This window comes from Neodiprion virginianus, chromosome 7 (assembly GCF_021901495.1).
Source record: "Neodiprion virginianus isolate iyNeoVirg1 chromosome 7, iyNeoVirg1.1, whole genome shotgun sequence".
In the NCBI taxonomy this organism is placed as follows: domain Eukaryota; kingdom Metazoa; phylum Arthropoda; class Insecta; order Hymenoptera; family Diprionidae; genus Neodiprion; species Neodiprion virginianus.
In genome coordinates, this window is record NC_060883.1 from 14,992,351 (window position 1) to 15,020,111 (window position 27,761).

General features: G+C 38.1%; 3 protein-coding genes across 4 annotated transcripts; 1 reads left to right on the forward strand and 2 right to left on the reverse strand.

The window, feature by feature from the left end:
- Window positions 1-852: 852 nt before the first annotated feature.
- Window positions 853-1,678, reverse strand: LOC124309455 (ciliogenesis-associated TTC17-interacting protein-like). The gene is made up of 2 exons (XM_046773118.1): window positions 1,165-1,678; window positions 853-1,016 (listed from the first exon to the last, which is right to left on the reverse strand). Exons 1-2 carry the CDS (start codon window positions 1,676-1,678, stop codon window positions 853-855), a joined length of 678 nt encoding a protein of 225 aa, XP_046629074.1.
- Window positions 1,679-6,070: 4,392 nt separating this feature from the next.
- On the reverse strand, window positions 6,071-14,764 carry LOC124308926 (uncharacterized). Of its 2 annotated transcripts, XM_046772097.1 has the most exons (13): window positions 14,326-14,764; window positions 12,968-13,095; window positions 11,311-11,523; window positions 10,555-10,659; window positions 10,386-10,478; window positions 10,212-10,319; window positions 10,027-10,137; window positions 9,253-9,424; window positions 7,436-7,518; window positions 7,145-7,361; window positions 6,626-6,790; window positions 6,268-6,390; window positions 6,071-6,168 (listed from the first exon to the last, which is right to left on the reverse strand). In XM_046772097.1, the coding sequence occupies exons 1-13, from the start codon at window positions 14,498-14,500 to the stop codon at window positions 6,131-6,133; spliced, it is 1,731 nt and encodes a 576-aa protein (XP_046628053.1). In that variant the 5' UTR covers window positions 14,501-14,764; the 3' UTR covers window positions 6,071-6,130. The 2 variants fall into 2 exon arrangements, with proteins under 2 accessions (XP_046628053.1, XP_046628054.1); XM_046772098.1 differs by lacking the exon at window positions 14,326-14,764 and having other exon boundaries at window positions 6,071-6,390; window positions 12,960-13,251.
- A 2,878-nt stretch (window positions 14,765-17,642) lies between these two features.
- On the forward strand, window positions 17,643-25,077 carry LOC124308915 (uncharacterized). The gene is made up of 2 exons (XM_046772083.1): window positions 17,643-18,689; window positions 21,609-25,077. The coding sequence occupies exons 1-2, from the start codon at window positions 18,533-18,535 to the stop codon at window positions 24,083-24,085; spliced, it is 2,634 nt and encodes an 877-aa protein (XP_046628039.1). The 5' UTR covers window positions 17,643-18,532; the 3' UTR covers window positions 24,086-25,077.
- Window positions 25,078-27,761: the final 2,684 nt, after the last annotated feature.

A 27,761-nucleotide genomic window follows, 5' to 3' on the forward strand; every position in this document is an offset into this window, starting at 1 on the left:
GAGATTTTTTACCAACGAGGGTTGTAAATCCTCGTCAAACCAATCGGGAAAGATTTTCGATGCACTGGCTTCCTTCAGACAATTGGGTTTGACTCAAAGATGATTCAATGTTGTAAGGTTTTAGTCAACAAATATATTTATTAACAGGTTTGAAGTAGATTGAATACACTGTTGAGTTCGGTTGTATGAGATTCACGCGGGGTAGTGAGAAGAAGTTGTGGCAGTAAAGTAAGTTGGTCTTCTCTTCGCATTGGTCGAAACGAATCTGATCTTAAAGGCAGGTTTTAAAAATTAACTAAGTGCCGATGGCCAAAAACTACTGGAAGGGGTAGGATTGTCCCTTGAGAGAAGGGATGCATTTTGCTTTGGAGTGGGAGTGAGCACGTGAGCCAGAAGCAGAAACGTACATTCCCAATGTGCGATGCACGTGCGGGCGTTTTAGGATACACGTCATAAAAAAACAAGGAACGAAAAGTGAAGATTAGAGGATTGGTAGGTAGGCAAAGGTATTTACGAGTAGAAAGTAGAGAATTTGTCGAGATTGCAAGACTGGCTGCCAGATGTGGCAGACCGGCGTACGGAGTATCCTTTTTTGCAAATCAGTCGACGCAATTCGTCAATAAGGGATGGGAACTTCCAGCAGTTGAGTAGTTTATGACCTTAAAACGTGACTAAAATGTCCACGCAGAGATTAGGATTAAAGAATGTAAAACGTGAAAAAGAATGCCGCTAATTTACAGAGCGGATTCCACACATATATCCCCGTAATTTATACATATAATGTTGGCTGTTTGGCCTCACTCGAGCAGCTCGCGCGTCTTCAACGAGTTCCCGAAGCTCCTCCAACGAGAACTAGCGTGTTGCTTCGGAAAAGCCTATAATTATCTCTTCCTCAGCCTCTTCATCCTCACCCCAATCAACGATTGCCCATTCGTCACCATCATCGTCATCACTTGAATCATACTCGTGATGGAAATGAGATGCCATTTTTTCGAAATTGACTCGTGATGAAAAATCTGTAAAAAGAGCAAACCGAAATAGAAGAGTTGATGCTGCTGCACTCACCATTTATATACATGATAAATCTCCAACTCAAAAAAGTTTCCACACATTCAAAATGAGTGATGCGACGAAAGTATGGAAGATACTAAAATTTTATTTTACTGTTTTTTAATTTTAATGAATAATAGCCATCATCGTCAGCTCTATCGATGTCTCCCAGCATTTGATGGATTTGATCAATCTCATCAAGAAGCAATCTGAATCTGACGTGTACATCTTCACAACCGTCAAAATCATTAGCAAACTCCACCCGCCCCTCATCAACATCGTCGTCATTCCATACACCCTCCACGTCCGCCTCCCCCTCATCCTTCTCCTCACCCTCCTCCTCCTCATCCTCCCCCTCCTCATCCTCCACATCAGTCGGTGATGGTGATGATTCGAAATGATGATGCTCGCCAGCAAAATTTCGCTCAAACTCGCGATCATCATCACCAGCACTGTTGCCAAAACATGGCTTGGTGTCGATAATGAACGTATCGGCATCACTATCGATCATTTCATCATCATCCTCCTCCTCATCGTAACCCACCTCTCTGCACACCCGCTTATAAGTCGGCGATCGTGGCGGTGAATTGGGTGGGGAGTCTGACGGTTCTCTGTTCCATCCAATCATTTTTTTTTTGTTACGATTCTAAAATTTTTCCAGAATTTTTATGAATATGATGATACGGAATACAGTAAAGTTGAAACCAGTCGAAAAACTTTGTTAACATACTAATCAAATGCGATAATCATTAGGGAATTCAAATCTACATTCACAGTATCGTAAGAGGATTGTATACATATATATATATGTATATATATATATATATGTATTTATGTATGTCAATTGTCAACTACCGGGACATTTTTAACAGGTATATACAATTAGTGAATCAGAATGAAAATTTGATTTTCTAAGTGAATCCGCAAACAGAATTTGAAAATGTAGAACCGTTCCAAACTCAGTCGTATACTGTGAACTACCGAGACACAAATGCTTATGAAAATCGTGTCTCGGAACTTAATGATAATTGATATTGTCCCGGAAGTTAGCAGTAAATATTGTATGCGATTGTCCTGCTAATTGACACTGCATGGCCTCAATGTCCTGGGAACATTCAGTATATCCTTGGCAAGTCCCGGAAACGTACGATATGTAACCAGATTGTCTCGGAAATTCGCAAAAGGGGCTCAGAGAAATCTTACTTGATTTTACACTTGCATGTAAGTTAAATCGTACGATAAACATCAAAGTTTGAATGATCAGGGGATTATTGAAATTCACGTTCGCGTCATATTCGCCTGTTCCGCCCTCAATTGCGGTAAATACAGTGATGCGAATTTTTTTTTCCTACTTCCCGTTTGTGGACTCTGGTATAATACCTATGATGTTATTTTCAATCGACTACTTGGATTATAATATGGCGACTCGCCATATGTGATTTGGACCCTGAGTAGCATATTATACATGAAACATAGGACACTTTTATAAATGCACTCCCTTGAGTCAAACAATAGTTGAACCCTGGTTAAAATTCCATCAGAAACAGACAGAAGACGAATCCTGTCTGAATCGAGTGTGTTTTTGTCACGGTAATTTCAGACAGAAGCAGTTGGATATGCCCGTTCTTATACGCATCTATGTGCAACAGCAGACAGAATTCCTATCCACTCGTGTCCGATTCTATACGCATTTTGCTATTAAATGGACAGAATTTTTATCCGCATCTACCGGTTTTCTATACGCAGACGTTGTCCACCTGGAATAACGCGCAGATGGATTCTATCGGTTTCTAATGTACCTCTATCAGCACTGGTTTAAATACGGTCCACAGATGCATTCTGTCCGCATCTATGCGCTGCTGATGAACTATTTCATTCCGTCTATTTCTATCAATGTATCTACCCTGGTGTTGCCCATGATCACGTACGTATTGAGAAAATAGCAGTACCTTTGGAATGACAAATCAACCCTGAATTACTTTTTTGGTTGAAAATCAAAGTTTTCATCCCGTCAGTATTCAGATCATGGACAAAATGTGATTTATTGTTTTCATACAGTAATGTTCATATATGCCTACTGCCCACGTCCGGCTGACTTGTTACTGCGCAGAGACAAAAAACTGAGTCGTTTTTGGTCTTTGCGCAGGAATGGGTTAATCCAATCCCTACAAAAAATGTCGTATGAAGATATACGGTACTATCCCAATTTAGTATGGTTTTCGTATCCGTATTGTATGCGAACCTATCCGAATGTATCCGGTTCGTAGCGATTTGTATCTGGACCTATCGTAAACCTATACATTCCGATAGGTTCACATACAATGAGGATACAAAAACCATATTGAATTCGGATAGTACCTTATATCTTCATCCGACATTTTTTGTAGGGATGTGGGTAGGCATATCTGAACACTACTGCCCAGCATTTATACTAATATGCGCTATTATACATACAGGGTGTCCCTAAATTGAGGGACACGGACCAGCCAGCGTGATACCTGACTGAAATGCAACCGAGAATTTCTTTACCGGAAGGTCGTCCGACGCATAGTTTTTGAATTATAAGCGATAGCGTTAAGCCAATCAGAGTGCACCATTTCATCTGGATTTGCCGCCACGGAAATTGCTGTTTTGTTCGTCTGGGTGAATTATTATTATTCGGTTACAAAGTAAATATCGGCACCTCCCCTCACTCGCTGTTGTACCCCTTCTCGAGCGCTGACCTCGGTATTGTTGCCGCGGCACACGCTGCCGGCCGCACACCCACGGACGCACACTCGTGTGTGTGAAAATAAGCGAATGCCCAGCTACACAATACTACGAAACACACATCTACGAGTGAAAATAAAAATAAATCTCCAAATAAATCAGCGGATTTAAGATTTAATGTTATAAAACACTTCCAATCATCGATGTATGCATAAAACTAGAGATTTTAGATGATTGATATGCCGTTAGGGTTCATAATTAGTCATTCAATCAATCTGAATTATGCTTTCCGAACATTTTCTGTGTCTTTGCAGCATAACTTTTCCACTAGTTTGCAATTCATCATTGACATACGATTCTTCAATAATGCGAGGAAACAACAACTCGCTGAATTGACGTGTCAATAGGTTTGTGAATCAATTACAATTCACCTGAGTTGACACAAAATAACTGAATAAATGAGAATTCACTGAATCACTAAAAATGATAACTGAAATCCTGAGAATTATTTGAGATATAACTGAATTGGGAAGAGTTGTAATGAGTCAAGTTACTTTGAAAAACATTAGATTCGTGCCAAAATTTTATGTTTGGAGAGAAAAATAATTAAATTCAAATAAAAAAGTAATTTTAAATCAAGAAGAAGAAAATTTCCAAATACCTGAATTCAAATGAAGCAATTTGAATTTAATGAATCTATCCGAATTTGAGAAAAAATAATAATTATTATTTGGACCTGAAAAATGAAGTCGAATTACATGAATGAATTCAATTAATTCAACTCAAAAAAATATGGTGTCATTCAAATTCCCAGTTATTTCCTCGTTGATTCAATGTGGGTCTGGAGTGGCAAGTAACGTTGAAATTGTTGAGATCAATGCTAGTGATGGCCACTTATCTGAGAATAATCGATGTATCGATTAATCAATTTCAACAAAATAATCGGACACGGCTCGATTGAATTGGTAAAAATTAATCGATTTGGTAAATTTCTGCGTGTAGTCTCAATATCAGAAGGGATATTTTGATAATTCATAGTCTTATTCAAAATATTTTGGTCCAAATAATAATTATTATTTTTTCTCAAATTCGGATAGATTCATTAAATTCAAATTGCTTCATTTGAATTCAGGTATTTGGAAATTTTCTTCTTCTTGATTTAAAATTACTTTTTTATTTGAATTTAATTATTTTTCTCTCCAAACATAAAATTTTGGCACGAATCTAATGTTTTTCAAAGTAACTTGACTCATTACAACTCTTCCCAATTCAGTTATATCTCAAATAATTCTCAGGATTTCAGTTATCATTTTTAGTGATTCAGTGAATTCTCATTTATTCAGTTATTTTGTGTCAACTCAGGTGAATTGTAATTGATTCACAAACCTATTGACACGTCAATTCAGCGAGTTGTTGTTTCCTCGCATTATTGAAGAATCGTATGTCAATGATGAATTGCAAACTAGTGGAAAAGTTATGCTGCAAAGACACAGAAAATGTTCGGAAAGCATAATTCAGATTGATTGAATGACTAATTATGAACCCTAACGGCATATCAATCATCTAAAATCTCTAGTTTTATGCATACATCGATGATTGGAAGTGTTTTATAACATTAAATCTTAAATCCGCTGATTTATTTGGAGATTTATTTTTATTTTCACTCGTAGATGTGTGTTTCGTAGTATTGTGTAGCTGGGCATTCGCTTATTTTCACACACACGAGTGTGCGTCCGTGGGTGTGCGGCCGGCAGCGTGTGCCGCGGCAACAATACCGAGGTCAGCGCTCGAGAAGGGGTACAACAGCGAGTGAGGGGAGGTGCCGATATTTACTTTGTAACCGAATAATAATAATTCACCCAGACGAACAAAACAGCAATTTCCGTGGCGGCAAATCCAGATGAAATGGTGCACTCTGATTGGCTTAACGCTATCGCTTATAATTCAAAAACTATGCGTCGGACGACCTTCCGGTAAAGAAATTCTCGGTTGCATTTCAGTCAGGTATCACGCTGGCTGGTCCGTGTCCCTCAATTTAGGGACACCCTGTATACCAAAAACAAACTGCAAATCGATGTGAAATCAAACGTGTGACCTTGTCGTGATCGCGAGAAAGCTGAATATAGGTCCCACGGCAGGAGCAAGATCGATCACCCGATGACGTCTTTCATTTGTTTCAAGCCTGCAATATATTAACATCCACCTATGCACTGAAATAACATACATGTACATAATAAGCGGGAGTGAAGTATATACACCTAGAATGAGCCATACGTCGCAGAGATAATTTTTCTTTGAATTGTTTTTATTGCGAGAATACAAATATGACAAAATCATCCCGTGACTGTCTCTACGTGACTGACTCTCGCTCTTACTCGCTGAGTTCCTCATTCGGCGTGTGTTCCGCATCTAACAAGTATGTTGAAAAGCAGAAGTCTTCATAAGTGGCACGGTTTTCGTTTCCTACGAAGTTTACATATGTTAATCTGACGTTATAAACTGACAAACCTGTATTTTCTTCTTTATTGTCATGATCTTCAAGTATCCTAATAGGGGAGTTTCCGACATCGTCAGTAATGTTGGAGTTGGTGCCTATATCATCCCCCGCGTCTGATTTCTGATCATCCTCTTCTAGAGACAGATATAAATAATCAATATCACAGAAGCGCCAATATATGTCTATATATGTATAATAAGAATATGGTTAGTGGTAAACTCAAATGTCAACTGTAGGAAAGTGGAGATGGTTCGTACAAATGTACAACACCGATGAAATCTCATGATTATACATGCTAAGGCGATATGTAGCGCTATGGTTAAATGTATTTAATTACGTGCACTCTATCATGATCAAGTTTTAATTTACCGGGTACACTTGATGTCATCGATGATGTCGATGGCTTATCAGTCTTTTTCAGTTTGTTTAGGTCGGATATCTTCCTAGTGACGTAAAGGTTTACTTTTGATAATTCCATTTGCGTATTGAATTCAGAAGCCTTCTGTATGGCCAGTAAGCGGTGACGGTAGATATCTGTAAGAATTGGTTATATTGTGCGTAAGTTCGGAAAACGATTCGGAGGCGATTCAGTATATATGCCTGTCTGCGGGCCAAGAATGACGATATTACGAATACGCGAGCTGGCGTATAATCAGACTCATCATCATCGCGCTTGAATTGCGAAAAAGGATCACAAACAATGGTTTTGGGTAACAGATACTTAGATTGAATACGTATGCGCTATTATGCCAATAGGGTATTATCTCCGTTGTGGAATACAGGTATTCCTTACTGCATACTAACACAGTTACTTTTCCTACTCGGGTTTATCTCTGGGGATGTGTATGTATAGGCTTGATAATGTAGTCCAGATGATGAAAGACGTACCACTTATAGCGAGCATCTTTGTTTCATCCAATTTTGCTTTTGCCGGTTTGTCTTTGAATTTATTTGATTGTGTACCAGTGATACTGCTATTTTTCAGAACGTCGTATCCAAATACTGCTACGGCGATTTCCTTCACGAACATCTGATTCGACTTTGCCCTGTTGACGGCACCATTGTACGTACTATAGGGGATCCATACGTTATGTCCCAAATGAATCTGTGAAATGGTATATGGTCGACAATTAATTCATGTAAATACATTACCATTGCCTCGTCAGTGTGCAAACTTACCTTGTCGTTTGAAATATGTCCAGGTGGTGGTGCATTACAACCTTCCAAGTTACGTATGACTCCGTCATATTGTTCCGACATAACTGTGGACACGTATATACTACTCAGTGACTGATACTTATGATAATTCATTTCAGGTTTTGTTTCACGCTAAGGGGAAAATACCTCAAGATTCCAGTGACAAATTGATTATTTGGGATGAAATAGTTGAAATTAATGAATCAAACTCGAATTTATTTATTGCAATTGTAACCTAATTTTGAATAATTCCAATCATTCACTTGTTTTCGAACGATTCTCGATAATTCACTTCAACTAGAGTAAATATCTTATTGTTTTTGTGATTTTTATTCGTATTTCTGATCAGTCAAATGAGTTCGTTTCATTTAATCCAATTGTTTGTGTGATTTTGTTTTTTCTTATTTGATTTATTTCTTCGAGAATAATTATCGATAATATACTCATTGGGGTGAATATCTGAATATTTCAATCTTTCTTTGGTACTTTCTGTGTCTTCAAATGAGTTGACCTTATTTTTTTCAATTCAATTTCAATTTTCTTTCGGAGGTTCGATAATTCACGTACAGTTTTTTGATCTTGTTTAATTTTTTTTCTGTGTTAATTTTTATTATTTAATCAAGCCGCTGTAAATTCTCGTCAATTTATGGACCTATTCGTAATTCGAATCAACGAGTCACTTCCCCCTCGCGTTCAAACCAAGCAGCCGGTGGAGGGCATTCTTTGGATTACATGAAATCTGATCTGTGGTATCTTGAATATTGACAGCTATGAATGCGATGGTATCATCATGTTTCAAACAATTATTTCCCGAGAAATAGCCGAGCTAAAGATACTATACTTCCAAAATTGTATAGAAATCTACTTTCTTTTTTTTCAACGCTTCATAAACTTTGAGCACAATAAAAACTGATAAGCCGTCGTGAAAAGTAGGAAAATGAAAGTGATTCTTGTTCTCGATTGTTAGATACTTGTGCAATAGACGATCGACAGTTAGCTGATGCTTCTACAACCCGCCATATAAAAGGTAATGATTTCGGCAGGACTGACCATGTGCGGCCGCATATGTACCAATTTATAGTCGAAAAATAATGAAAACCTGCCTCTTCGAGACAGTTCAAATTGAACCGCTTTTAGCTTTCCTCCCACCAACATAGCTAAAAGCTGGTTTGAAAAACCCCTTTAACAAAATTCTCAATCAGAAAACGTAAGGTTATTGTATATTTCGAGCAATTTTCGTAGTTTCGCAAATTTGTTTTGCCACCGTGTCAGGATCCCCTCCCACCTCCCCTTCACTGGGAAATGGAGCATAACCCAAAATACCCCAGGAATTTCCGGAAACCCCCACCGATCTCTATAGTAACGATTACTCTGGTAACCAATCATCATAGTAACGATTACCATGGTACCCAATCATTATAGTAACGATTGCCATGGTAACCGTTACCATGGAAATCGGTTGCCACCATGGTAACGGTTACCATGGCAACCAATCTCTATAGTAACAATTGTCATGGCCCAGCGTAAAACCTCCTACCCTCCCCGCCCCTCTGAGCGTAACGGGCCCAGCGTGACGGACGCAGCGTAACGCGCCTGGCGTGGCGTTACACGTGACGCCCCCCACCCCAGCCCCCCACCTTCAGTAAAGAAGGTTTTTCAAACAGTCAATAATAATCGTAGTGCTGTGTAGGCTTAAGAACATTTTGAACGATCAATTACATAATCTACAATCGATTTACACTGCCTACCTTGGTCTGCATATCTGTCAAATCAATTGTCAATGAATAATGTATGCGTACCTTTGAATTCTTTGAAATACTGGATGACATCGCGCTGCAGTTCCATGTTCAGTGTTGTAAGTTCCTTCATCATTAAATTTTGACTGGCAATCGTAGTTTCATCTTTGGAACATTTCGCCTTTAGATTTTTAATCTGTTGCAAGAGGTCTGCATGACTAAGGTCATCACATCCCTGTAAAATTACCAATTCAATTACTATCATCACATATGTCATTCAGGTCCAATCCAACCATCAATTTCGTATGCATAACACAATTCAACAAAATATATATATATATATATATATATATTTTTTTGATACGTCATTTGTTCGTTGCATCAGTCACGTAACTACATTGGAAAAGATTCACCAACTTGATTAACTACTGCGAGGTATACGTATGTATAATAGTTTTTTTTCAATATCAATGTATAGTCTACACATGGACAAAACGACGTACAGATTTGTAAAAGAATTTGTCTTGGATCTTTCTTGAGCGAATTTCTGCTGTACAATTTTAGGATTGGAAAATTTTTCATACATCGCAATAATTCTCGAACAATTTTGTGAAAAAGATGCAAGTTCCAAATAAAGTTTAGCAATTTAACACACAGTATTGAATGTCAGTGATGTCTGTGAAAATAACTAATTTGAAATCACTATACAGACGGAATCATTATTCTGGGCTTCTTTCATATCATTACGCAGTCCGCAATGGAGCCCAAACTGCTCATCGGGAATATAACGGGTACCTAATAGAATTTCAGTTCGAAATATGCGATTGAACCAATTACCGAATTCATGTTTTTGCTGTCCAGGGTATTATCGGTCGTCTTTCGTGCCGCTGATGTATTACTGTCCTTCGCCGTCATACTACTGCTTCGATTTCCCTTCTTTTTAACAGCCTGCATTTTATAATTATGAAAATGAGCATTGATTCACCGTAACAATAAGTGTGTATGAGTTACTCTATATTTACAGACGAATCGGGCTTCTTTGCAGGTTTAACTATTTTTTCGACCATTGGTTTATCTAAGGCTTTGGGAGACTGAGCGGATTTTTTACCTACATCAAGACCACTATCCGGCTGCAAATAATGTACATAGCATATACAATTACATAATCAAACATGGCTTTCATTTGAAGCACTCACCGACTGCTTGTTTTTGCTAAGTTCTACATCGTCTGGTGTCATCGCATTAGGCTCCGTCAGAATAGAGCTTTGAGCCTCTCTCACTTTATCAGCCTACATATCGTAAATGTGAAAACGAGCATGTCATTTATCATCATAAAGTGCGTATGGGTTACTCTATAATATTTACCGATGAATTGGGCTTCTGTGGTTTGGTCATTTTCTCAGCCACTGGTTCACCGAAGGATTCGTGAGATCTTGTAGATTTTTTCCCTGAACCGCAGCCGTCTGCATCCTGTAAAACATACAAATATACAACGGCTGAACGGAATAGTGCATCGTGTGACAGTGTGGAGTAGGGTCGATTTCCGTCTAGTGTGTGAGGTTGGTAGTGCGCGCCGAAGGCGAGAGCTGCTTTCACACGAGCTGGCTATCGGCCAATCTACACGTGTTGTACATGCTATTTTTCATCATTCCTGCAATAGGGGAAAATAGGATTTTAGTAACCTGTGTGGCGCGCGTAATGCAAGTGCCTCATTTTCGCCTGAGGGTAGGAATAAGGCACTTTACGCACGCTACACGTACTTCGAAAATCATACTTTAGAAGCAGATGTTGCAAAAAATATGTAACGTTAGTTCTGCATCATTAGTGGGTTGAAATATTGAAAGACGTACCTATATTTGATACAGCCTAACCTTGTCTATCAAAGACAAAAATTGGGGACAGGCCAGTGGGCCGAACTTGATCATTAAATCCATGAAGCTACTTTCAAAAAATTTACAATAGAAACAATTATTGATCGAGATTGAATTTCATATCTCATCTAAGAATCTCAATTGCAATAAGTTCCACTGATAAAGCATAGTGTGATGACTTGTAACATTCGTGCTCAGAGATATATTCAAAACTGCAAAAAAAAAAAAAAAAATCTTCAAAGTAACCTACCGTAGCTTTTCGTTTAATCGGGCCACTTTTTTTCATATTCTTTTTATCATTGTGGACTTCACCAGGTTCGATATTCTCCTGATCATCTTCAATAGTGTTCACTTCATTTCCTACAGGTGTCATCGTATCTTCTGCAACGTGTTTTTGTCGAAGTGCTTCTAATTTTTCATTCAACTTTAGTTTTATCTTCTGAGATTCATGACGCGATGGTGCCTTTATGAAATAAGCGTACAATCATGAAATCATTATCTATATGGGGTACTCCAGCCATAATCATCCAAGATTTGACTCGACGTTTTTTTATTATTCTTTTTTTATAATTTTACACGATGTAGTTCTATATCGTGTACATCAAAGAAGCATCTATGAATTTTTTCAGATTCTTAGTTGGAACCGGTTTTTCAGGATAAATATTACAGACGTCGATTAATATACAACCTTCGATCTTCCTGCAACGAAGCACAGGTATTCTACGTCGAAAAACTCAACCTTTGACGCCTAGACCATCGTGGACCATATATTCACTCTTTCTACGACTTTACCTACAATTCAGATCAAAAAATCGTTTTCCAGTGCCCATAAATATTGGTGTTAGTGATCAGAGTCTACACTATGGCTTTTTCTGTTCGAAAATATCATATCTCATCCTACTGGGTTGCAAAAATTCATAAATTTTAATTTTTTTAATAATAAACTTTTTAAATCAGTATATTTCTAATAATAAACTTTTTATCAGTAATTTTCTGAACCTAATGGGATGAGATATGATATTTCCGAACAGGAAAAGCCATAATATAGACTATGATCACTAACACCAATATTTATGGGCACTGAAAAACGATTTTTTAATCTGAATTGTAGGTAAAGTCATAGAAAGAGTAAATGGTCTAGGCGTCAAAAATTGAGTTTTCTTTACACATGCATGCGAAATCCTCGTTTGCCCACCGCTAGGAGGCACCCAAAGCCCGGCCTTCGCGCACCGCGCGTGAGAATAATTTTTCCTACCATCAGGCGATGCGCAAAATACTTTGCCCACCGCAAGCGGTGGGCAAAATGTTTTGCGTACCGCCTAGCGGTAGGCAAAATTTTATTCTCACGCGCGGTGAGCTGAAGCCGGCTTTCGCTGCCCCCAAGCACTGCACAGCGCGGACTTTCGCATACATTCACAAAGAAAAATAGTGTTCGATACGCGAGGCCAAACTCGCTTCTTGCGCACTACTCGTCTGAAGGGCGCACGAAGCCTCGGCTTCGTGCTGCCTTCAGACTCGTACTGCGCAAAACGCTTGTTTGCCCTCTTGTATCGAAATATACTATTTTCGACGTGGAATACCCGTGCTTCGTTGCAAGAAGATCGAAGGATGTATACTAGTCGACGTTTGTAATATTTATACTGAGAAAACGGTTCAAAGTAAAAATCTAAAAGAATTAATTCATAGATGCCATGACATACACAACTCCTGCCATGACACTCCTTTGACATACACAATATAGACCTCCATCGTGTAAAACTATACAAAAATTATTAAAAAAAACGTTCAGTCCAATCTTGGGTGATTATGGCTGGAATGCCCCATATACACCTTTGTGTAGGTGCTGCAACATCTGGTAGTAAACAACAACAACATCGTCAGCTTCGTATCTATATGTACCTATATACCTTTTTCGCACGTTTAGCTAATGCGTCGGAGTCTTCTGAAGATATTTCCGAAGCTGACAAAATCAAATTCGAAGGAGGTGCAACTTGCCTTTTCTCTCCACTTTTCGCTCGTAATTTTTCAATAGTGTCTGAAAACAGAATAATCAAACGTGTTCAAAATAGCACACCATCCTATACATTATATTTTCACTCTGGTTTGTGATAATGATTTAAACATGAATTATCGTGAATTCTTCAAGTGACGATCATAAATAACTACTGGCAATCCAAATTTGTTCCATGTAACGTTGGATCATTGTTCGGATGTCGAAAAAATGCGAACTTGTTAAGCATTGAGCAAGCCCGCTAAATATTGCTTTTGAAAAAAATAAACTTGATTTTTATGACAAAAAAAATGACTTTCCACTGTCTAATAATTTCTTGATAATTCATTGCGAAAGTATGTAATGATTTCGTTGGTCAGTTTTCGAGTACATCGAAATCCTGAATCAAGGGATCAACTGAAATAACCGACGGAATAACCAGAATAACAAACCTTCGAAGTGAAAAATCTAATTTACAATAAAAAATTGATGAAAAAAAGTATAATTTCATGACATATAATGTGAAATGACAAAGGAAAGTTAGAATAAAACAAGAATGATTTGAAATACATGAATTAATTTCTATTATTTCAGCATTGAAAAAAAAACATGTTCAGCTGACTGGTGCATGTCGAATCATAAGTTATTTCCCCCTTTTAGAGAGGTGTCAAAAGTCTGAAAAATTGTGTCAATGCTCCTAGCTCATCCCCAAATCGGCGGTATGAATTTTATCATCAAACACGAATATTTACTGTCGAAAATAAATAGACAATTCATGCGCACCGCCGTCTTTGACGCTCAGGGCGGCGGTGTCCTTTGATACTTTCTTTCAAATGTTAATATACGCGTATATATGATGGGAATTAGGATAATATATCGCTCATATAAACATTTGAGGGCCTGTCGTATAGTTCTGCGAACAGTGAGGATTTATCGATTATATTAACATTTTTTTAACTTCACTCGAAGTTGTATTTTTCTCATTTTATAGCGATAAAAAAAAATATACCATAATTGTAAATACTTGCATAATAAGTAACGGAATGTATGAATTATCAAACGTCCGGAATATAAAAAAAATGAATGAATTTCGGTTTTCTTTGTGTATAATTATTTAATATATATAGGTCTAATTGGTAATTCAATTAAAAAATCTCACTACAAAACATCCGTTCGGCATATGTAGTATTATTCTCAGACCGATGATATGGCTCGCGTATTAGAATATATAACCCGATAGCTGATAAATAATGGTGTTATTTATTATACACTTACCGTCAACACAGAGTATGATAGCCTGGCAGTATGAGCCTGCAGGTCCACACTTGATATTATAATACTTTCGATGATCGATGTTATCGGCATCAAAGTGATTAATTTTTGTCACGGGAACAATGTTTTTCATATCGTGACGTGAACATTGCACTTTGAACTTCACCAACGCGAACATTATCCCCAGTAGCTCCGCGCTACGTGTTGATATTGAACAAACACTGTATGCCGGTGTAATAACTTAGAAATTGTCTCGTGTTATTATATTCACCCGTCAGTTCAAAATATACACGTGGTCGTGAAGCTCGTGTGAACTACCGCGCGCGCAACTGCACACAGCCCGTGAGCCTTATGAGGCGAGGAGGGGGTATGCCGGCGTTCAGGCCCATCCACGCGTGCTACAACGAGAACGCGTCAACTCGCTAACTAGCGAGCTATCGCGTACACAGTGGTTGGCGTGAGTGGAACTGGCGTGACTACTATACAGGGTGTCCCTAAATTGAGGGACACGGACCAGCCAGCGTGATACCTGACTGAAATGCAACCGAGAATTTCTTTACCGGAAGGTCGTCCGACGCATAGTTTTTGAATTATAAGCGATAGCGTTAAGCCAATCAGAGTGCACCATTTCATCTGGATTTGCCGCCACGGAAATTGCTGTTTTGTTCGTCTGGGTGAATTATTATTATTCGGTTACAAAGTAAATATCGGCACCTCCCCTCACTCGCTGTTGTACCCCTTCTCGAGCGCTGACCTCGGTATTGTTGCCGCGGCACACGCTGCCGGCCGCACACCCACGGACGCACACTCGTGTGTGTGAAAATAAGCGAATGCCCAGCTACACAATACTACGAAACACACATCTACGAGTGAAAATAAAAATAAATCTCCAAATAAATCAGCGGATTTAAGATTTAATGTTATAAAACACTTCCAATCATCGATGTATGCATAAAACTAGAGATTTTAGATGATTGATATGCCGTTAGGGTTCATAATTAGTCATTCAATCAATCCGAATTATACTTTCCGAACATTTTCTGTGTCTTTGCAGCATAACTTTTCCACTAGTTTGCAATTCATCATTGACATACGATTCTTCAATAATGCGAGGAAACAACAACTCGCTGAATTGACGTGTCAATAGGTTTGTGAATCAATTACAATTCACCTGAGTTAACACAAAATAACTGAACAAATGAGAATTCACTGAATCACTAAAAATGATAACTGAAATCATGAGAATTATTTGAGATATAACTGAATTATGAAGAGTTGTGATAAGTCAAGTTACTTTGAATAACTTTATATTCGTGCCAAAATATTATGTTTGGAGAGAAAAATAATTAAATTGAAATAAAAAAGTAATTTTAAATCAAGAAGAAGAAAATTTCCAAATACCTGAATTCAAATGAAGCAATTTGAATTTAATAAATCTATCCGAATTTGAGAAAAAATAATAATTATTATTTGGACCTGAAAAATGAAGTCGAATTACATGAATGAATTCAATTAATTCAACTCAAAAAAATATGGTGTCATTCAAATTCCCAGTTATTTCCTCGTTGATTCAATGTGGGTCTGGAGTGGCAAGTAACGTTGAAATTGTTGAGATCAATGCTAGTGATGGCCACTTATCTGAGAATAATCGATGTATCGATTAATCAATTTCAACAAAATAATCGGACACGGCTCGATTGAATTGGTAAAAATTAATCGATTTGGTAAATTTCTGCGTGTAGTCTCAATATCAGAAGGGATATTTTGATAATTCATAGTCTTATTCAAAATATTTTGGTCCAAATAATAATTATTATTTTTTCTCAAATTCGGATAGATTCATTAAATTCAAATTGCTTCATTTGAATTCAGGTATTTGGAAATTTTCTTCTTCTTGATTTAAAATTACTTTTTTATTTGAATTTAATTATTTTTCTCTCCAAACATAAAATTTTGGCACGAATCTAATGTTTTTCAAAGTAACTTGACTCATTACAACTCTTCCCAATTCAGTTATATCTCAAATAATTCTCAGGATTTCAGTTATCATTTTTAGTGATTCAGTGAATTCTCATTTATTCAGTTATTTTGTGTCAACTCAGGTGAATTGTAATTGATTCACAAACCTATTGACACGTCAATTCAGCGAGTTGTTGTTTCCTCGCATTATTGAAGAATCGTATGTCAATGATGAATTGCAAACTAGTGGAAAAGTTATGCTGCAAAGACACAGAAAATGTTCGGAAAGTATAATTCGGATTGATTGAATGACTAATTATGAACCCTAACGGCATATCAATCATCTAAAATCTCTAGTTTTATGCATACATCGATGATTGGAAGTGTTTTATAACATTAAATCTTAAATCCGCTGATTTATTTGGAGATTTATTTTTATTTTCACTCGTAGATGTGTGTTTCGTAGTATTGTGTAGCTGGGCATTCGCTTATTTTCACACACACGAGTGTGCGTCCGTGGGTGTGCGGCCGGCAGCGTGTGCCGCGGCAACAATACCGAGGTCAGCGCTCGAGAAGGGGTACAACAGCGAGTGAGGGGAGGTGCCGATATTTACTTTGTAACCGAATAATAATAATTCACCCAGACGAACAAAACAGCAATTTCCGTGGCGGCAAATCCAGATGAAATGGTGCACTCTGATTGGCTTAACGCTATCGCTTATAATTCAAAAACTATGCGTCGGACGACCTTCCGGTAAAGAAATTCTCGGTTGCATTTCAGTCAGGTATCACGCTGGCTGGTCCGTGTCCCTCAATTTAGGGACACCCTGTATACAGGTAATAACAAGTGATTATTCTAAGGTTCGGATGCTAAATAGCAGGGATGTAAATGTAATAAGGATGAAAAACAATAACGAATGATTGAAATATTCAGATATTATTTGGGCGCTTCACGAATTATCAACCATTGTCTGGGCTCGAAAAATTCGATTTGCGTAAATTTTTTTCCTTACTTTCTGTGACTCGAGTAAATTAGTAAATTCAACAAGTTTCAATCCGATATAGGACGTCGTATGCTGCATGTTCAGGCGAGGAATATGCTAACCAGTTCTTTAGACAAAATTGCTATGCGTATTTTTATCGTATATTTAGCGTGACAATAAAAATTTGAAGAAATATATTTTCTGTGTGAAAAACTCTCAGCTTTCCGGAACTATTTTCTATCTTTCATTTACTCTGCTCAAACGACCTCCAAAACACGTTTTTTGTCAAAGAATAACGATTTCTATTGCCCCGCAATGTTGTATCATTCTTTTGAATTTTTATTCTAACAGCTGAGATTTTTTTACTCATGAACACAAATTTTCAGAATGGAAAGGCTACGCGGTCGCGCGCGTTAGGTACGATTGATTTATAAAGACAATTGTAATAAAGAGAATTTTATTTACCGTTCTTTATTAATTAATCGTAGCTCACGCGCGACTACTATATTATACAGCCTTCCCACTCTGAAAATTTGTTTCTTTTATGACTGGAAAAATCTCAACTGTCAGAATAAAAATTCGAAACAATGACAAGACATTGCGGCGCAAAAGAAATCGCTGTTTCTGTTTTGTCAAAAATCGTGATTCTTGATTGGTTATGGCAGAGTCAATGTGAACTAAAAAATGGATCCGAAAAGCGGAGAGTTTTTCACACATAAGTTTTTTTTTTCAATTTTCATTGTGACTCGAAATCTGCGATAAGAATGCGCATACAAATTTTGTCCAAAAAAATTGGATATCGCATTCCTCGTGAAAGGTACGTCCTATTGGACTGAAGCTTGTTGAATCTACTAATTTACTTGATGGGTCACAGAATAAGAGGAAAATAATTATGAGGCAAATCGCATTAATTTTTCGGGCCGAAAAATTGGTTGATGATTGCGGTGGAATGTCCCATTCACTCATAAATGGAATTGAATTATCGAGAATAGAAAAACTAGTGTATCAAATAGTATCAATTGCATTAAAAGATTTATCAAGTGAATTATTATGAATATGATTTCGATCTGCAACTATAAATTTGTATAACACACTTAAATTATGATTTATCATTTCCTATCGCGGAATTTTCCGTGCGGATTAGTGAATGACTGCGTGAATATCCTTTGATTATCATGTATTTTCAGTGTGACAGTAATTAACTCCGATAATCTGGAATAAATACCAGTGAATCATCGAGATAAAATTAAAGGATATTTATTTCCAACATGGAAAATGAAAGAGCAGCAGATCCTAAGCCACGTAAACGTTACAAACTGTTCTTGGATCCAGAGTACCAACCACATTGGGTTTCTACGAGGACTCATTCATTTTGGGTTGCTGATGCAACTGTTCCGCCACCAGAAACCGACGTCGACGCATCAGGTATTGGTCCAACCAAAGACCGTTTAATTGGTACAAATGTGGAGTATGCAATTTTTTTTTTAACACACGCCAATACCACGCGCCTATAATTTATCCTATACCAGGTTGCAAGCGGAACATCTATAGGCTATTTCTGTTGGAAAAGGTGGAAGATCTTTTTTTTGCGTCATCTATGCTCACGCTATAATTATAGTTACAATGAGCCGTAAAAATTTATTAACGTCGAAATTCGTACATTTGTCTTGGATGATGCATATGAGTTTATACTACTTCACCTTAGGGATTTTTATTATTACAGTTAATAATTTATGAACTCGTGAGTTCGAAAAGTATATTGCTTAGAATTTGAAGGATATTACTGTATATCCAGCTCGCCTAGAATGCTTGAAACATTTTTGTTTTATGTGAGAAAAAAATCACGATATATCGGTTTTTAAATTCTTGGAAATAAAATTCAAGTTAGAATATGGGACATAGGACACGTTTTAGGGTCAGCTTGTAATTGTTTCATATTTTCTTCGGTTCTCAATCTTTGACGTCCCTGTACTTAGCAGAGCAATGTTGGAGAAACCGAATATAATTGGTACCATAATTAGGTGCTTTTTAGGTGCTAATTAGGTGCCCGATTCAAAATTTGGTGCTTGATTTTTTAACTAGGAAAAATCGATTTTTGCCGCGCGCTGCCAGCGGGACGTCAGGCTAGCAGAGCACCCCACGTAACTCGACAAGTACCGGGGTTAGGGAGAAGTACTCTCCGTAGGAATTAAGTGCTTTTTAAGTGCTACTCGGGTAGACTATCTAGAATTTACGGGATCAATTTTTCGATCAGTAAAAATCGATTTTTGCCGCGCGCTGCCAGCCGGACGTGAGGCTAGCAGAGCGCCGCATGTAACTCGACAAGTACCGGGATTAGGGAGAAGTATTCTCCGTAGGAATTAGGAACTTTTCAAGTGCTACTCGGGCATGCTATACGGAACTTCCGGCATCGACGTCTCGATGTACTTTGATACATGGTAAACGTTGTATATCAACACATACATTCTAAAATCACGAGATACGCTGTATACGTATTATATCAAAATACCAGCAAAATTTTTCAATTCTTTCCGCATCTCGTTTTTACGACGGCAAAAGTTATTCGATTCCAACCAAGTAAATAACCCTTCGTCTGCACACACCCGCCACGACCCTCCGCCACGACCTTTCGACTGCATATAGGGTCAATCTGACTCTAACCGTTTTTCAACCGATTGTATCGTACTAAATGAACCGACTGCGTATTTTGATGACGGGACGCCATTAGAACAGAGTAGGAATCGGACACTTTGATGACTATGCGGTCATTTTGGTGACTGTCACGAATGTGTATTTGTATGAATCGGATATTTTGATGACTGGGATTTTTTGGCGTGATCCTGAAAATTCAAAAATTCGAAAATTTTGTTGCCAATTTCTGCCCAAGGCGAAACCACAATTGCATAGCTGTGGCTGTTGTGATAGCCTTCCTTTCCCATGGACTCGCGCGCGAAGCGCGCGAGGCCAGTTGCTCATCAAATTTACAACAAACCTCGTAACTAGGCACCCAAAAAGGTCCGTCATCAGTATATATGATACATGTAAATATATAAATACGCATTATTAATTTTTTTTTGCACATACACTTTTTGTAATAAATTGTTCTTATTTATGGCCCAAGCGTTGATTTTTGAGAATACTAAAATCGAAGTGCCCAAAAATAGGTAAAATACAATTGTATGTGCAAAAAAAAAAATAATAATGCGTATTTATATATTTACATGTATCGTATATACTGATGACGGACCTTTTTGGGTGCCTAGGTACGAGGTTTGTTGTAAATTTGCTGAGCAACTGGCGTCGCGCGCTTCGCGCGCGAGTCCAGGGGAAAGGAAAACTATCACAACAGCCACAGCTATGCAATTGTGGTTTCGCCTTGGGCAGAAATTGGCAACAAAATTTTCGAATTTTCAGGATCACGCCAAAAAATCCCAGTCATCAAAATAACCGATTCATACAAATACACATTCGTGACAGTCACCAAAATTAACGCATAGTCATCAAATTGTCCGATTCCTACTCTGTTCTAATGGCATCCCGTCACCAAAATACGCAGTCGGTTCATTTAGTACGATACAATTGGTTGGAAAACGGTTGGGGTCAGATTGACCCTATATGCAGTCGGAGGGTCGTGGCGGAGGTGTGCAGACGGAAGGTTATTTACTTGGTTGGAATCGAATAACTTTTGCCGTGGTAAAAACGAGATGTGGAAAGAATTGAAAAATATTGCTGGTATTTTGATATACATACATACAGCGTACCTCGTGATTTTAGAATGTATGTGTTAATAAACAACGTTTACGATGTATGAAAGTACATCAAGACGTCGTTCCCGGAAGTTCCGTATAGCATGCCCGAGTAGCACTTAAAGAGCACTCAATTCCTACGGAGAGTACTTCTCCCTTACCCCGGTATTTGTCGAGTTACGTGGGGTGCTCTGCTATCCTGACGGCCCGCTGGCAGCGCGCGGCAAAAATCGATTATTCCTAATTAAAAAATCAATCCCGGAAATTCTGGATAGTGTACCCGAGTAGCACTTAAAAAGCACTTAATTCGTACGAAGTGTACTTCTCCCTAACCCCGGTACTTGTCGAGTTACGTGGGGTGCTTTGCTAGCATGACGTCCCGCTAGCAGCGCGCGGCAATAATCGATTTTTTCTCATTAAAAAATCAAGCACCAAATTCTTGAATCGGGCACCTAATTAGCACCTAAAAAGCACCTAATTATGGTACCAATTATATTCGGTTTCTCCAACATTGCTCTGCTGAGTACAGGGACGTCAATCTTTGTACGTTATTATATTACTTGTGCCAAAGTTATTGTTAGTCAATTAATGTTTTCAGATCAAAATTCTGTGGGATCGGGCGAGAATATGTTGTTAAATACCGAGGATGATACGTCACATTGTGTTTCCGATTCTAATCAATCATCTGCTGCATCTTCGATGGAGCCTGATCTAAGCAATGACTGCTGTGGAAATATGTCACATGAGGAGAATGATGATGTCTGTGTGTCGGATGAAGAGCACTTGACAGATCCCGATGTAGAAAATTCTGATGACTCACAATCAGACGATTCCCACGATTCGCACGACAATTTACAAAATTTTGACGATTCTGAAACTTCGGAAGAAGATGAACCTCACGAACGAGTCGGGCGAGAAGACGGTGTGAATGACGACGATATTATGTTTGATCAATCTGTTCTGTCCGTGTCGGATGTTATGGAAATGGTCATGGCATATTGTATGCGTTTTTCTGTATCCCATGAGGCCCGAAAAGCACTGGTGGATATGATACAATGTTTGGCCGGACCAAGGTATGAGAATTGGTCAATTAGCAAATTCCAAATCAAAAAGAAGTACGAGCCGCCTGAAGATGTTATGACTTACACTTTTTTTTGCTCTTCATGCAAAATACCTATTTTGGGACCAATCACAAAAAGGGAATTTGAAAATAATTCAGTTACTTGCGAAGAGTGCCTTCAGCTACAAAATCTGACGATGCAATCGCCGAATAGGTTCATTTACATTGATTTGAAGTACCAATTTAAGCAACTCTTGAGTAGTCGAAAGATCCGTGAGAGCCTAATGGAAAACTTAATAACACGAGACGCTGCGCTCGCTCGTGCACCACCGACCGTAATGACAGACATTTATGACAGCGAGCTGTATAGAGCGGCAATTGGGGAATATTTTCAGAATGCTGATCATGTCCTCACGTACAACTTCAATACAGATGGAATGCCGATTTTTAATAGCTCCAATAGAAGCAGTTGGCCATTGCTATTAATTGTGAATGAATTACCTCCCCATCTGCGATTTAAGCACGTCCTTCTAGCTGGATTATGGGTTGGAAATAAGGAACCCAGTCCTACCATGATGAACACTTTTCTCCAACAGTTCGTTTCACAGGCAAATCACCTAACCGAACGAGGCCTCAAATTGAAAAATGACATGGGCCGAAAGACAACTTTCAAAATAATACCACTGTGTTGCGTTTGTGACTCCGTGGCAAGACCTATTGTCCAGTGCAGGTTACAATATAACGGATATCGCAGCTGTAGTTGGTGCTATGCTCATGGGAATTATGTACGTGGAGCTGTGCGCTATTTATTCGGCGAAGTAGACGCAGACGGGAGAACACACGAGTCTCATAAAGAGGATGTAGAAAATGCCACACGACTTCGGAAACCTGTGAATGGCGTCAAAGGAGCTAGCATTTTGTTACAGTTGCTCCTATTTAATATGGTGTGGGGATTTCCCTTTGAATACATGCACGCCATATTACTCGGTGTAATAAAACTTCTGTGGGATATTTGGACAACTCCCGGGAGTCCAATTTATCTGGCCCCAGCCATTCAAAATCAAATCAACGATAGATTGATGCGAATGACTCCTACACACGAAATTCATCGATTGCCGAGAAAATTATCGAAAAGAGGCAAGTGGAAAGCTTCTGAATGGCAGTCATGGTTATTATTCTACAGCCTCCCTTGTTTAGACGGTCTCATACCAGACGCTGCTTTGGAACACCTATCACTTTTAGTAGACAGTTCGTTCATACTTCTGCAAAACAAAATTTCCGAAGCAGATTTAAATAAGTGCGAACTGAATCTCACGAAATTCGTAGCTGAATTTGAAATTTTATACGGAAAAGAATATGTGACATTCAATGTACATAGCTTACTGCATGTGGTGAAATCCGTGAAATCGTCAGGACCGTTGTGGACGACTTCTGCTTTCAGTTTTGAGAGTACCAATTACAGACTAAAACAACAAGTCAATGGACCGAAAGGGGTTGACGATCAAATCGCAATGGGATACCTCAATAAAAATATGTTCCAATGGAAATTGGGGGAAAACATGGAACTCTCGGAAGAAAGCCAGAATTACTGCAAGCGTCTCTTTGCCGGCCGTCCTCACACTTCGAATTGCACAATAACACCTGACAATGTAGTTTTGCTTGGCAAACCTGTCGTACATGATAACGGGGAAGTCATATACGCTCGGTGTATATTCAAAAATACCCCTTTTCACAGCGCACGATATCGGCCGAACAAAAAAACTAACGATTCCGTAGTGCAATTGGTCACAACGGATATAGTTCAAATAACTGGATTTGTACTCGTTGATGGTCGGACCTATATCGATGCACAGAATATTGATGTGGTTGTAGAATTGCACGTACCGCACATTGTGAGAGTAAGGCGAAGCGATGAATATCGAAGAATCCCCATGGACGATATCCAAGAGAAACTGCTATTTCTGAGCGTCAACAATTTGACATATATTTGCAAATCTCCTTGCATCATAGATTAAGATAAACTATGTACAAAAAAAATTTACAGCTATATAGCATAGACAGGGTTTATAAACTTGTCAGACAATATTTACTCTTTGCAGGGCTGATGTTAAAATTTGTTCAAGATGTTTAAAATCCTACCATAAGTTAAAATTTGTGTACACTGATTATTATAGTACAATACAATTATAATAAAGACTGAATTGACGAAGGACAAAATAAATGTAAAAAAATACTGTATATCCGCTTTGCTTAAAATTATATCATTTAATAATGATTTATTTTTTTATACAAGTGACCGGAATGCGAAACTGAAGTTATCAAGAAAAGTAATTTTTCTTAAATTCTGAAATATCGTTCTGGTTTCTACAGAAGAAAACTTTGGCTAACAAAACTATTTTTCCTTGACTATAGTTGGGTGAAAGAAACCGAAATCCGACATGTAAAACCCAGACTCAAATTCCCCGTTTACCGGTATTATATTTTAGAGTGAAAATTACGAAATTGAAATGCTGCAATTAAAAACGCATCGTGTCGATAATACATGAAAACCGGACAGACAGGCTATCTATCGGATGCAGATAGAGGCCGATAGAATTTGTATACGCGATTGCGGACAGAAGAGGGTTATTCGTTGTCGGTAGCGAATGCGGATAGAAGCCGATAGAATTTGTATACGCGATTGCGGATAGATCCAGATGAATTCGCACGCTGCTCAGCGCTGCGTACACATTCGGACAGACGGGCTGTCTGTAATTGCCAACAGAAGCGGATGGCTTGTTGTAAAGAGCGAATGAGGATAGAGGCCGATAGAATTTGTATATGAAATTGCGGATAGACGCCGTCAAGCAGTTAGAAGTCCAATAAATACCGTCTGAAATTCATAGTCATGCGTACATGAAACTGATAGATGCAGACAGAAATTCAATGTTGGATCACTTGTGCGGATAAAGCTGACAGAATCCCGTCAAGTTCTTATACATTTCAGTTACATATTCTATTGGTTTCTGATGGAATTTTAACCAGGGAATAGAAGCTGCATTTTCAAGGAACCGTTCTTGGCGATGTGCAATAGGTATGTGACAAATGGCTTGGAAGGAAGCGACACATACATACACAAAAAGGCCTAGATCTCTATACGAAAGATCTACAATAGTGTTTGGCGTTGTTATTCGATAATTGACCCCATTGGAGAACAAACGATTGGGTTGAACAAGTCAAGAGAACCTTTCGGAACAAATCAAAATTATCGGCGAGATCAAAGCATTCAGTTGAAGTGGCAGGTACCAAATGCAAAATTGATGCGTATGACTTCAGTATTTTGCACAGACTATGTTTCACAAACATACTTCGTTGACTTGAGGCAACAATGTCGAGCTGATAATCACTGCGTTAATCCGAGTCAATCCGAGTCATCTCATGGCATATCAATAAGACGTGACATATTGGATAACTACTACTACTTGGTGATTGTCCCGGAAGCTTGCAGTAAATTTGTATGCGATTGTCCTGGTAAATGACGATGCATGGCCGTAATGTCCTGGGAATATTCCGTACATCTTCGACAAGTCCCGGAAACGTACAATACGTAATGACAATGTCTCGTAAATTCGCAAAAAGCGCTAGGAAAAATGTCACTTGTGTTTACACTTGCATAAAAGTTGAATCGTACGATACATGTCAGAGTTATAATGATTGAAGGATTATCAAAGTTCAAGTTCGTATCATATTCGCCTTGAACAGGAAATGTATAGGATAAATTATGCTTCCTACGTCGAAATCCATTACTCAGGCGCAACATCAAGTATTCTCAACATTCCACGATAAGTATTATTATTTTTTATTCTCACGTTCACGATTTGTCACATTTACTTCACATGTGTAATTTTGATATATCGTTAATGGTTATCAAACACTGTTACTCATTATTATTTTTCATCACAGGTTTTTTTTCGGATGACTGTTTACAAAGTTCAACCTCTCCAGAACAAGGTTGATGCAAACAATGGGTTGGGATGTTATGATACTCTTGCTAATTTATTGCACTCCAGAACCTGGAATTGTGGTAGTTCTAATTTTTCCATATCCATACCAGGAATCACACTAAAAATTTCCAAAACTCGAGTATCATCAATGATTATAAAGCGGAGGCCCTAGTACAGAGAAATGGAGGACACGATGAACTCGGCTACTTACAAAGGATGAGATGTAATCAAGGATCCTTATTATTTTTTTGCCGGATACCCGTATGTTTATTCTTTATTTACTCGTTTCATTATAGTTTTCGGATACGGCCGATGCCAATGAGCTGGGTATGGAGATCTACGCAGCAGGGTATTTGGATAGGTCTAGTTACACAAATTCCTTATCTTTGAAACATGAGTTACGGAAACTAATCTTATTATCAGAAGACCAGTTCCAAAAGTTGTATGAATTTACCAAAAAACGGAAGTGATGACCATCGATGATTCTTTACTCTATACCTGTCTACCGGAGATCCCATGGCAGTTTTTAAAGTTACGTGGAAATGGAATTCAGTTTTCTTTCTTTTAAATTAAAAGCATTCAATATCACACGATTATTTATTTCACAACTTTTTTACATATATTACTTTAATACATATGTTATAATATTGACGTATGTAACATAGAGAGAAAATACAGCGAGCGGGCAGGCATTGTGTAGACAAATTGTATAATTCAATTAGGGTCCCTATTTATACAATGCCTTGATGCTCATTGTGTTTTCTCATCTCCTTACTGGATTTGTCATTAAAACACAGAACAGTAAGAACAAGAACAATCTTGTACTATACAGAATCATGAAGAATCGTAAACCAGAATGGGTAAGTATGACTAAAAAGTACAACAAATACTGAATTTTAAATTAAGTATGACTGAAGTTACTAAAAATACTACATTTTCATTTGCAACGTGCGCCGTTCAAAGTACACGGGTAACCTTCTTTCACATAAAATTATCCAGCATCATGTATGTAATATACTTATCCCTGGGATGTGGATGGGATACAGGTTCTTAACTCTAGCAGTGAATAGGTTCAGGCTGTAGTTTAAGTGTTCATTATAGTGTTGTACATAAGAGTGACACGTCTTTGTCGGTAACGCAGTAAGAACTGAACTCCCTTCTTAGGTCAATTGACCCTCTGTCCCCGTTCACCTCCCACTCCACTCTTGCATCCCTCAACGTCATACTTACTCCTACACTCTGTACAAAATACCTTATTACTATACCTAAAACTACCTGATGGCCTGTGCATACTCGCATGTTTCTATTTTTTCGATATTACATGTATAAAAATAGGTGAGTATGACTAAAGGTACAAAAAATACTGCACTTTCATTTGCAATGTGCACCGTTCAAAGTAAGAAGTTAATTCTTTTTCATAGAAAATTATGAAGCATCATAAACAATAATAAAAAAGTTTGACCAAAGGTACTGCAAAATAATGCACTCTCATATGCAACGTGCACCATTCAAAGTATAAAGATAATCCCGTTTCATCTATAATTATAATTACATTTTACATATCACAGTTCTTCTTCAGAACGTTTCCTTGTATTCGTTTTCTGTCTAGCTTGATTATGGAGCCAGCTTTTGATTTGCGGTGAAGTTCTATTTTGTAGACATGGATTCTCCATAATCGCCGAGTGAATTACTTTTAATGAAGGTAACG

Bases quoted from the DNA above. Each gene is read 5' to 3' on its own strand.
- LOC124309455 (XM_046773118.1), bottom strand. From the start codon at position 1,678: ATGATTGGATGGAACAGAGAACCGTCAGACTCCCCACCCAATTCACCG. The intron at 1,017-1,164 runs GTAAAATAAAAT...CTCTTTTTACAG, and splicing joins TTCATTAAAATTAAAAAACA to ATTTTTCATCACGAGTCAAT.
- LOC124308926 (XM_046772097.1), bottom strand. From the start codon at position 14,500: ATGTTCGCGTTGGTGAAGTTCAAAGTGCAATGTTCACGTCACGATATG. The intron at 7,362-7,435 runs GTAAGTTTGCAC...ACCATTTCACAG, and splicing joins GACATATTTCAAACGACAAG to ATTCATTTGGGACATAACGT. The intron at 6,791-7,144 runs GTACGTCTTTCA...CAATTCTTACAG, and splicing joins AAAGATGCTCGCTATAAGTG to ATATCTACCGTCACCGCTTA.
- LOC124308915 (XM_046772083.1), top strand. From the start codon at position 18,533: ATGGAAAATGAAAGAGCAGCAGATCCTAAGCCACGTAAACGTTACAAA. The intron at 18,690-21,608 runs GTATTGGTCCAA...TAATGTTTTCAG, and splicing joins AACCGACGTCGACGCATCAG to ATCAAAATTCTGTGGGATCG.